Here is a 12,219-nt window from a genome sequence, read left to right as displayed (position 1 = left end):
AAACGATTTCAATTTTAATAGTAGACTATTTTTTAGAAATATTTTATTTGTAAATATTTCAAAAAAATTTCTGGGCAATACTGCAGGTATGTAAATATACAGACATAAATATATATTAATTTATTAGAAAAGAAAGTAGTGTTATATGGTTCCCTATTTATTCTTGAAATAACACTGTGTGTACGATTTTCGCCTTTTTGACCAACGAAGTACTTGGATAATAAATTGCACTGTATTTCTTCAATATCCCCAATCGTGGTGCATAAAAATTATACATAGAGCGAAGTATGCTTCAAACTCTCTAATTAGAGTACATACACACGCACATCGTTTTACAGTCCCTCTTTAGCTTTTCTAACTGGTTAACTTTAATTTACAATTACTAGAATAGTTAATCTTGTTTTATAAGGAGAGATTCAAGTATGTATTTTATGGATTTTAAAAAGTTTTATATTCAAATATAAAATTTGCCGTCTCGTAAAATACGTAACATTTAGATTCTAATGAGCTAAAAGATTGAAGTTACAAAATTTCGAAGTTTGAAATAGTCGCGTTTTATTATTATTGTACAAAAATATTTTCGGTTTTTAAATAAACAATACTATTATATTTAATTATAAAAAAATATTATATCTTTTTATCTTTTTAAACAACTTTTTATTTTATTATATTTTTATTTTTTATGACAAGCTTCATAATTCTTATAGAGAAATAAAGGTTTTTAAATATTTTTTGTAATTTGTGGAGCTATAATATAAATTAGAAAGCAAAAAGAAATAAACATTCAGGAAAAAAACAAAAAAGATATCACATAGTCGATTTTTAATACAACAAAATGACTAACTACTTATCTACTATAATCCATCACACATGTGCGTGTGCGACTATTTCAACTTTAAAATTTTGTAACTTCAATTCTTTGACTTATTGACATCAAAATGTACGTATTACATTTCACGATGTTAAACTCTATATTTTAATCTACCATAGCATATACTGTACAGTATACCATATACTGTACTATACATTGTATGTATTGTACTGATGCATACCTGGTTATATGTATGCATGTACTGATGCTCCCCTTGTTAGGACTTTATCGAGTTTCTTGAGAAAATTCAGCACTCTCGCATTTTTGCTTACTCTTTTCATTACCTTCTGTCTGGTCATTTACCGTTATCTTAATTTCTTCTTTTAAGACCTTGAACTAAATGAATTCCTATTGTCCTGTAAGTTGGTAATAATAATTATGCTCAATTTATGGCGTACATTCTTATGTTAATAATTAATATTTAAATTAAAAATTTAACAATTACATTCGTCCAAATGTCAATCAGTCAATTCTAGACATTTTTTAAATTATTTAAAATTGTAATTCTTAAATGTTTAACATTTAACTGAAAAAATATGTTTTAAAAATTATTTAATTGAAGAGAAGATAATTTTCTAATATATACCATAATTACCTGAAAAACTACAAACGACAGTAATAATAACAATAGTGATAACAGCTTTCACTAAACGAGCACTTCATTTGATTTGAAAAGGTTATAATCTGATAAGCGACAAGACAAATCAGTTCAGTTTTTAATTGTGCTTTTTGAGATATCAAGAAACACTGTAATATTTTACGCCAAGTGTAGCTATCGCGAGACCGTCTCGTGTCTTTAGGGTGCCGTCACATACAGCCCGCAATCCGTAATCCGCACCGGATGTCGACAAAAGTTACTGGGGATTGCGTCCGTAACGTTACGTGTATTTTATCTCCTTATGTCCCATGGAGCCGTAATTCCGTAAAAGTTACCAGTTTTTACTAGTAATGCTTTTTCTAATTTTATCTATTTGACTAAATTTGACAGTTTAAGTAAAGTTTTTGTTATAATCAAGGTATATTCTGTAGTTTTCTTATGAAATAAATTAAAAATAATCAATATAACTTGTTAAATAAAAAAATAATGTAAAGCTATTAATCGATAGTACAATGTTTCAGTAGATAGTATAATAATGTAAACAGATATTTATTACTATTATTATACAGATAGAATATAAGATATTGAATTTTGCATAAGATAAATTAACATAAAATTATCAACGGATTCCTTACCGGAATTTAAGTCATTAAAAGAATTATAACTTACAGTCTTAAATACTCCAACAAATATTCTATTATATATTATACTAAAAAAATTTACATGAATTTGTCAGTTGTTATATTTTATTTATTATGTACTCATATTTACTCTGTATATTTACTTATCTATAAATCTAATCAACAGATTTTTGTTTTCATAAAGAAAACATTTTCGATATAATTGTTAAAAGAAAGTCAGATGTCTAAGATTTCCGTGAATTTTCTATGTTCTACGCTGACATCTTGATAAAATCATTTTCAGAATTGTCTCATGAACATACAATAAGAGATCGCCGTTTGAAGTATCTTAGAAGATAAACATTGTTTATACTCTTCGTCATTATGATTTTTATAACATATTGATTTATATTACAATATATTTTTCCTCACCATTCCGAAATTCTGCAAAGACATTACATAAAACCTACATGCTGTTAAAATAAGTGGGTGGAAGCGTCGTTTCATTATTAACAATAATGATTTTTGCTCTGAAACACTTGCACTATACCATGCAGAATTGTACCTGTACAAAAATCAAATATCTTATTTCATTTTAGAAACAAATATTATTTAAATGATTACTAATAATACTTTAAATAATAACGTAGTAAGTAGTAGTAATGGATAAAGTTAGAGACATATTTATTTAAAAGTTATAAGTATTATATCGAATTTATCTGAAAGTTAAATATTAACGGAAGGTCTTTTAACATCGCTTTTTACGATTTTTTAAAACAATAAATGTTATTTAAAGAATATTATTTAATTTCAAAATAATATTATAAGATTTTTTATTTTTTTTTATCTTTGCAAACATATTTAATTGCACACTTTTTAATGAACATAAAGAATTGCGCAAAAAGAAATAAAGAGAATGAGACAGCTTTTTCTATTTTATTTATTTTAATTTTCTTTTCCTGTTCTAAAAATTTATATCGATATTTCCAGTGATTTTTTAATACATATTATTAGTTATTACTATAAATAGAAAATCATTATATATATATATATGAATTACACAGGCTTAGAAAAAAAATTTTTTTAACTTAGAAACGATAGTTCATAATCCTAATGGATTTTGGCATGCTGAAATCAAATCCGTAGGTAAAACTGTAATATTTTCATTACATTAAGTTTCCAAAATATCTTAATCATAAAGTTAAAAGTAAAAAATTAATATTTCGGGCAATTTTAAAATAGAATATCTCGTAAACTGTAAACTGATGTAATGGAGAAATATGAGCTGTGGATTCGAATTCAACATGAAAAAAATCTAGAAAAATCACATATGATTATAAATAAGTCAACAGTAAAATGAAAAAGAATTGCGACATTGCGCTAATGTAACCATTCCTTTCAATTCTCCCAAGTTAACCAGCACACGTAGTTGGTTTAAAGCCTGATCTACAATTGCGTACAATTGTAGATCGGGTTTTACAATTGACAGCTTTGCTACAACTATATATGAAATATAACTTATAAAGTATGACTTATAAACTATATGAAATATAACTTATGAAAGTGATACAACGTGACAAAATTTGCAAAAGTATTATATGTATATGTATATTATACAAAGTTTAAAAAAGATAAAAAATTAAAAATATAAAAACCCCAAACATTAAAAATAAGAATAAAAAAATAAAAAAATTTAAGAATAAAAAAAATAGAATAGAGTCCATAATTGTTCCCATTCATAACTCTGATTTCGGCTAAAATCTGTTTTATAATAGAGTCGCAAGCCATAAACCATAAGAAATTAATCAATCATAATCGATTATTTTTTTCACAGTTAATTATGGCTTACAACTTATGATTCTATTGTAGAACAGGCAGAAGATCGGTATTATATTTGCAATATATATAATTTTTTTATTATACTGTATTGATTCATTCATAATCATAAGTGATTTTTTCATGCTAAATTCAAATCTGTAGTCCATATTTCTCCATTATATTGGATTTACAAAATATTCTAATGTAAAAATGTTCAAAATAAGCCTGTTTGACACTTTAAGATTTTAGGATATCTCAAAAACGTAATGAAGAAAGAGTCCGTATTTGGTTTTAGCATATCAAAAACGTTTGAAATTACATACTGCTACTTCAGGGTCAAAATTCATGTCAGTTTGTGTTATAAAATATAGTACATTACTCACACCTTCTCGCATGCGCTCGAAGTCGTGTCCGTAACTCTTTGTCCCATATAATTAGATATAAATAGATGTATCAGTGTTAGAATAGCGACACTAATAGATCTAGCGGTTCGCTCATTATCGCCGATACTGGTAAGCATCTAAAAAATCTCGTTTTTATATTTTGATACGCTTAACGTGCTTCTATTGACATACCTGTGTTAACGCAAGACTCGTTGCAAGCACTAATCCTATGATATCCATTAGAAATGGTATTGTGTGATAAAATTCGATCATACCAACGAATCTTGTAATATAAAAGAAGGTTATATATGTTAATGAAAACTGTGAGATGAAAGAAAAAAAATATTTCTTGTGTATAAAAATATGTATGTCTATTATTAACGTACATTTTTATGTATTAAACTTGTAATTTTTTAATTTATTCGCCAATACTTGGGGATCCTAAAGCGACGGCTGAACTTGATCGAGGTCGATAATACAGTTTTGGTCATTGTTCATTGATGATTCTGCTGAAAAATCTGTGCTGCGCGCTCAACTTAAGAGAGGAAAAGAACAGAACTTATGTCTATCTCTCTTTCGCCTGTTACTTTTCTCTCTTAAGTTCCTACGCCATATACCGCAATACATACTGTAATATACTTGATACACAATTCTCGTGCTGTTTACCATCGTTTATCTGTGCCAGCGAAACGATTACACGTGAAACAAATATTTTGGAATATCCTTTTTGTTAGACCTTAGATGACAATTTCGCAAGCTTAAGATTATTTGTGCATGTCATACGCTTGGCACGAGGGTAGGTACCATTTATTGGTATGTACGATCTACAGAATTTTTACAATAAGTGACAGCTGTAAGAGCTGAAATAAGTGAATTTTTCATTTTTTTCCTCCAATTTTCTTATCAAATTTAGCGTTACCCATATCATTTTGATGTGTATTTTCATCGTGTGAAAAAATTTCGTGATCTATGAAGCCAATTCGGAGAAAATGGTTCACTGTAATTGTCAATCATTTCTGTTGCTTTAGGATCCCCTTAGGCAGAAAATCACCGTAATTTGATAAGAAAATAATATAGTTAATTTGAAACATACCGATTGAATTAATTATTAAAAATTTTTATTAAGATATAGATATTATTTAATAATGATAATAAATTCATTATTAATTAAAATCGTATTAAAAAAAAAAACTAAATGGAAACAGTTTTTATATATAATTACTTGTTAATTATTAATTCTAATTGATAGTTTTTAATTTTACATATTACAGTCATAATTTTTTTTTACACAATTACGATAACTTTAACCACTCCAAATAAAAGTAATTTTCGAAATGATTTGTATTTTTAGTAAGGAACACAAGAAACATAATAAAAAAATTCTCCAATCAACACATATCAAAATAAATCACAGTTATAAACAGAAAAAATACGATAGATTTCGCTTTGTGTAAAAAGTGGAACCTCTAGGTAAAGCGAAATAGAGTGGTTTTCACTTCGCGTTATAAAATATAGAGTAACTGTTCCTATTACTGTGTCTGTTTCTATTAGTGTGTTTTTGTATTTAAATAAACCATAAAGAAAATTAGTACAAATAAATAATTTTAGAGAAAAAATATTTTTTTATTAAATTATTAATGTAAACACTGAAAAAATTGGCTGAATAAGGCATAATATTTTTCATCGGTTGCAACTACTAAAATATTTTAAATATTTTTTGAAAAATATGAGAAATTTGTGTGAATCCACACAGTAATATGTATAATACTTATCGCAAGATTTTTAAGCTTGTCTCTATTAGTGTGCCCTATTGCAAAGTTTGACAATTTAAGGACTTTCTTATTTTAAACTTTATTAAGTCTTTAATTTGTAATTTAAATTTTTTATTATTGTTTTTATTAATTATACATACCATTATTAGTATTTACTAATATTTTTGTACCAGTTTTAGTAATATTAGGTACTGAATATTATTCCATATTTTTTTAAGCTTTTTCTTTTAATATTTTTTGTCTTAATTTTTTTATTGACTTTATTAAATTTTATTAGGTGACTTTTTTATTAGTTTTAATATTTTTATGTATTATCTAATTTTAATATTTTTTAATTTTTTAGTTTATTAATTTAAATTTAATTTATATATATTTTTAATTTAATTTAAAAAAAATTTTTTTTAACCCTTTAAATAAAAATACTTTCGAAAATCATTTTTAATTTGAAGGAAAGTTATTGTAATCGTCCCACATATATTTTCTCGCAAAATGCTCGATAAGTTGGACTAAACTAATTTAACATAAGTATAAATATTGTATGCCTTTTATAAAAGTACAAACTGTATAATGTTGCAATGCAGCCGTACAAAAATAACCATATTTTCGTAATTTATTTTTGATCGTATCGAATCGCATCCCACCGCATCTTCAATAACATAATATAAGCGTTCCGCGCGATACCTGCCGAAATTATATTACTAATATTATTTTTATCATACAACTGATTTTGAATGATATTCATCTTGTATCAAGCGGAAGAAAAGACGAAATAATCGATTATTAACGACAAAAATAGAGAAAAAACATAATGATAAATATTTTAGAAGTGTGAAAAGTAAAATACTTTTATTCTTGAAAAGTTATATCTACATATTTAAAAATTTACTGAATTTTGTTAAATAAGTATTTATTTGAATAGTACTAACAAAATATTTGTTACGATATATTTACTAAGTAAGTAAACCAATATTTTTGATAAAATTCGATAAATACATATTTTTTTCATTGTATCATATACAAAGTTGCAAATTCACCTAGATTCAAAAGTTAACGGATAATGCGCGCTTCGTAGAGATGAGTCGTCTACTCTTTCGCGAATAATGCGAGGAGCAATTTCTTACCCCAATAACTCGCACATTCCGCAAACATGTTGCGTAAGAGCTATATACAAAGTGGAAACTGCAATAAAAATTAGTGATATTATACAAATCACGATACATATATGGGACCGAATGATGTTAAAGTATCGTCCTTCATCGACAAAGAACTCAGCTTTAAAAGGTAGTATTCGTGGGCGGGATTCATTTATGGGCGATACAATATCGAGAATTTCCGGTAGAAATAACCATGCGTTGTACCCTGTCACGGCTATGTACTGCATAACTGAAAAATTCGAGATAATCATAAATTTCTTTTAATATAGTTTTTATTAATAATAATTTATATTTTTAAAATTATATATTTTGAATATATAGTAGCGAGTCGATTATAACCTTCCGCTTTTCTAAAATTATTATCTTCAAGGTGACAACTTATTCAATGTCTAAAACAAAATTTTGTACTTATTTCTATTATTTTATTCTGTTACAAGCTCTCAAAAATTCTGTTTAATAACAATACATGATAAATATTTACATAGCCTGTCCTAAATACTTTCCGATCAATCCTGATGTTAATCTTGACCTTTAAAACGGTCAAGGTCATTTCTTTTAGCATAGAGTACTGAGAAATATATCTAGAGTATGTTGTGTTCAAAAATTGCGTACAATTTGAAACATATAATATTATCATTACAATATTATTATTATAAAAAAAATATAGAAGACTCGACATATCGTGGATTGCTTACAACTGACGGGATTATTCCAAGAGCTAAAATTATATATCCTCTTAGATTCTTAGAATTATAGTTTCGTCCATAAATAGTCTACTATTTAATCCATAATTGTTTTTACACAAGATTATTAATAATTCCATACCTGAAGCTCCTAGTTTTATAAAAAATAGTGCAGATCTCATAAACAAATTAAAAAATATCGAACTTGAACTAGACTCGCCTGTGTTGGTTTCCCTGGATGTGATATCTTTATTCACTAACATACCTATAGATGTGGCATCTGATAGTATTGTTAGAAGGTAGAATTTCATATCTAGAGAGAAAAACTAAATTCCTTTAGAAGAATTTTTGATTGCCTTTCGGTTGGTCTTAAATTCCACAGAGTATTCACATTTAATAACAAATTGTATAAACAGATTTTTGGGATCCCTATGGGATCACCTTTATCACCTATCGTAGTAGATATGGTTATGCAAGACTTTAAAGACAATGCAATTCGTACGCTGCCTACTCATTTGTTATTTTATTATTGATATGTTGACGATATTATTTTGTCACTTTATATTATTATTGTTTGAATTAAAGTAGTTATTATATTACTGGCTCTTTGCCCTTATTTTTTATATTTATGATATATTGTTTTATACTTACAGAGTCTTATTATTATATTAATAATAAAAATTGTTTCGTTAATAACTTTTTAATGAACAATGAGCGCAACGAAAATCGATAATCTTGACTTTATTGAAGATCAAGATCAACATCAAGATCGGTCAGAAATTTATGGTGTATAGGTAAAGTTTTACCCGACATTATTAGTATGTAATTATACATATAATATGTGGAAAAAGCTAGAAGTAGAGTTTAGGTTTAGGAAAAAAGTAAGGAAATGTGAGCAATGAGAGATCCAATCACTCTTCAAAAATTTACATCCATTTAATTTAATGACAGCGATTATAACAAATGCACTTTAAAAATAAAATTATATTTATATATGCAGCATTGAAAAAGAAATATCACGCATGTTACTCGTTGAAAATAATGCGTATACAATGAATAAGACCTTCGATGTTGACAATGAAAAGGGAGTACGATTGATTTCACTCACACAAATACAGTGTCGATCTTATAGATCTTACAGACAAAAAGATACATCTTTTTCTTTGGATAAAGCGAAGTTTAATATTTTTCTTACGCAAATAATAAAACGTCAATAATCTCGATGTCTCAGCATGCTTTTGCATGATCTTGGTCTCATAAGTTGTCTTTCGTAATCTCCAATCGTTCCACATATGTTCAAATAGATCCCTAAGCTAAAAATAAATTAAATAGTAGGTTATAAATAGTTAAAATAAATTATGACTTGTAAAATAATAATAAAAATTTGTAAAGATAATATAATTGAATAATTATATTTATTTATTAGACATTAGACAAATATTATTAATCAGTATGTTAACATAATACATTTGATGCTTTCAATAAGTTAATATGTTTGTGTAATAATCAAACTTATAAGAATTTAAGAATAATATATCATTTACTTTTTCATTTCATCACAAATATTTTGTTATGTATATAAATGTTTGTTATATATATATATATAGATACACATGAAAAACTTGTAAAAACGACTTTTTTGGAGCGCATTTCACAAAATATATTCTCAAATAATGTTTACATATAATTCATGAATTATCGAATGTGTTACTGATTTGAAGATGATTTAAAGATGAAGTAAATATAGTTCAATCAAATATGTGTATCTGAATCGTATGTAAAAATAATTTGAGAATATATTTTCGAATTGCGTTCCAATTATACCGTGCTATTATTGATACTCTTATATAATCCTTACATTTTTTATTATATTAAATTGTTAAATATCGAGAGCCCTATTAACAAATTTTATTTTTTGTTTATCTGTATGATTTAAATATTTATGATAAACAACACGTTTTGTCCGAATATTTACATAAAATTTATTAGATATATAAGTAACGATCGACTAAGCTTACTTTGTCTGTATGTCCGATACGTGCATACATTTGACTCAGACTACCTATTACAGGTACAAATGCTGGTACCATATCGATTATGAAGTTTGCAGTGATATTAGACGTAAAAAGGCTTAATAACTGGAAACATATTATTAACCCTTAATAAGAATAACAGATAAACATTCACAGAAAAAAGTACATCTTTAACTGACATCTAAAAATTGAATTATGAATCATTTAAGAGAGGTTTTAAAATTTCAAACAGTTGTGTACTGATTTTATATAAAAAGATACATACATATAAAGAAATATCGATCTGCATAACAACTTTGAAATATCTTTGTTTCAAAGTATATTTATAACAGCTTATTTATATAGGGGGTAGCTTTTGATGTATTGTCTACAATACATGGAGTAAGAGGTATATATACAGGGAGTCATTAACCGATTAAATCATTTATCGAGAGCAGGTATAAGGGTAGACTGAACTGAGTCGAAGTCTTATACCATTTTACAGTTTACGCAATATTTAACGAGATTTAGATTTCAAAGATAAGGTCGGACGAACGCGTTTATTCGGCTATATTTAAGGTCTAATGTTAAATATTGCGTAAACTGCAAAATGGTATAAGATTTTTCGACTAAGTTTGGTCTACTCTACCTGCTCTTGATAGGTTATTTAATCGTTAATGATTAACCCTGTGTATATATACATATATAAAAGAGTAAAAAATTAACCGATCACGGTCGATTATTTTTCTCCTATTCTATTGTGATTAATCTTACTCTTACTTTTTACTCCGTGTATTGTAGACGATGCATAACATCGACGATTATGTTATTGTAATACAGTTTACATAGTAATATTATATTACGTATATACAGGCCCCTATTATGAGATACTGAGTTGATTTTAGGTAAATGCTAGAAGTTTATAAGCAAAATTTAAAAAATAATGAGAATTTAATAAGCTTTAAGACTGTGTTACCTATGTAAAATTTAAATATTTTTTATTTTTTTTTTAAAGAAATGTAAAAAAATTAGCAAATTGTAAAGTCAGAAAAGTGTGCTCCTATTGTAATATGAGATGTCCCGAGAAATCGATATTAAAACGTAAAGTATACATTTTAATATTAATTGAAATTAAAAATCTTTATTTAATATTTCTGAAATACAAACGAGTACAGTTGTGTGCGTAAAATGAGCATGCGATGCATTGTATGTAGGTACCCATAGGACGTCTTCAGATAGTTGGAACCAATTATAGATACTCGATTTTCATTACGGTTATCCTTTTTATTATTATACTATGCAATAACATTTATACTTTAGCAACGATTTTTAGGCATAATAGCATAGATTACTTCACTTATTAAATACTCTAAGTATCTCATACACTGAAAAAATTCATAACTTTTATATGGAAATTAAAAATTCATCTCAATGAAATTTGAAGACATCCAAATTTTAAAATCTTTTTCATGGTCTAATGATCACAGACATGATCGAATGATGAATTTTCCATTAAATAGTTTTTAATCCAAGAGCAATAAATTAATGTTAGAAACAGCAGATAGCATTTATTATAATTTAGCAGAAACGCCACTATCTTATATTAGCCATTTATCTCATAATAGGGAGCTTTCCTTTATATTCAATAAATTATTATTATTATTATTATAAATTATTATATTTCTTCAGTTATATTTCATAAAAATGTCTAACTTAATTTAAAAAATATCTTAAATTATTTAATTTAAAAAAAAATTACTTTCTATGTTACGGTTATACCTGAAAAATTGCAGATGCCAACAACATAGTAATGATAATAGCCCTCACTAAACGAGCGCTCCATTTGCTTTGATATGGCCATAACCCAGTAAGCGACAGTACAAATCGATTTAGTTTATAATAACGCTCTTCAGGAAAATGTTCCATTTGCTTTGAAAGTTTTGAACAAACTAACCGAAGCAAGGGCTCGTCGATTATTATTTTATTACTATAGTTATCTTATCTTTTTCTAAAAATTTATTATCTATTGAATTCTGTATTTCTCTAATTTTTCAATTTTATTATCAGTGAATTACATAAGTGAATTGCGTCGGAGAAAAATGCAGAATTTTCAGAAGCGTTGAGGAAATCGATTGACAGCGCGCGTACAATGTTCAGCTAATAACGTGGGAAATGACCGGTGATCTGCGAACAAAACATTGTCTTTAGGCAATTTTACATCTGCCGTATTAGTTTTTCTAGCATGCGCGATTATTCCACTGCGGCGACGCAATTTTTCTTTGATTATTTACAGGGAAAGGAAGCAAAA

General features: G+C 26.6%; 1 protein-coding gene across 1 annotated transcript; it reads right to left on the bottom strand.

Moving 5' to 3' along the window:
- Positions 1–4,286: 4,286 nt before the first annotated feature.
- On the bottom strand, positions 4,287–11,837 carry LOC108773853 (uncharacterized). The gene is made up of 6 exons (XM_018539801.1): positions 11,691–11,837; positions 9,918–10,037; positions 9,095–9,212; positions 7,184–7,445; positions 4,483–4,573; positions 4,287–4,427 (listed from the first exon to the last, which is right to left on the bottom strand). The coding sequence occupies exons 1-6, from the start codon at positions 11,835–11,837 to the stop codon at positions 4,287–4,289; spliced, it is 879 nt and encodes a 292-aa protein (XP_018395303.1).
- Positions 11,838–12,219: the final 382 nt, after the last annotated feature.

The sequence above is a fragment of the Cyphomyrmex costatus genome, unplaced genomic scaffold (genome assembly GCF_001594065.2).
Source record: "Cyphomyrmex costatus isolate MS0001 unplaced genomic scaffold, Ccosl1.0 scaffold223, whole genome shotgun sequence".
In the NCBI taxonomy this organism is placed as follows: Eukaryota; Metazoa; Arthropoda; class Insecta; order Hymenoptera; family Formicidae; genus Cyphomyrmex; species Cyphomyrmex costatus.
Note: the sequence above shows the minus strand (reverse complement) of the source record. Positions and strands in the feature narration are given on the sequence as shown.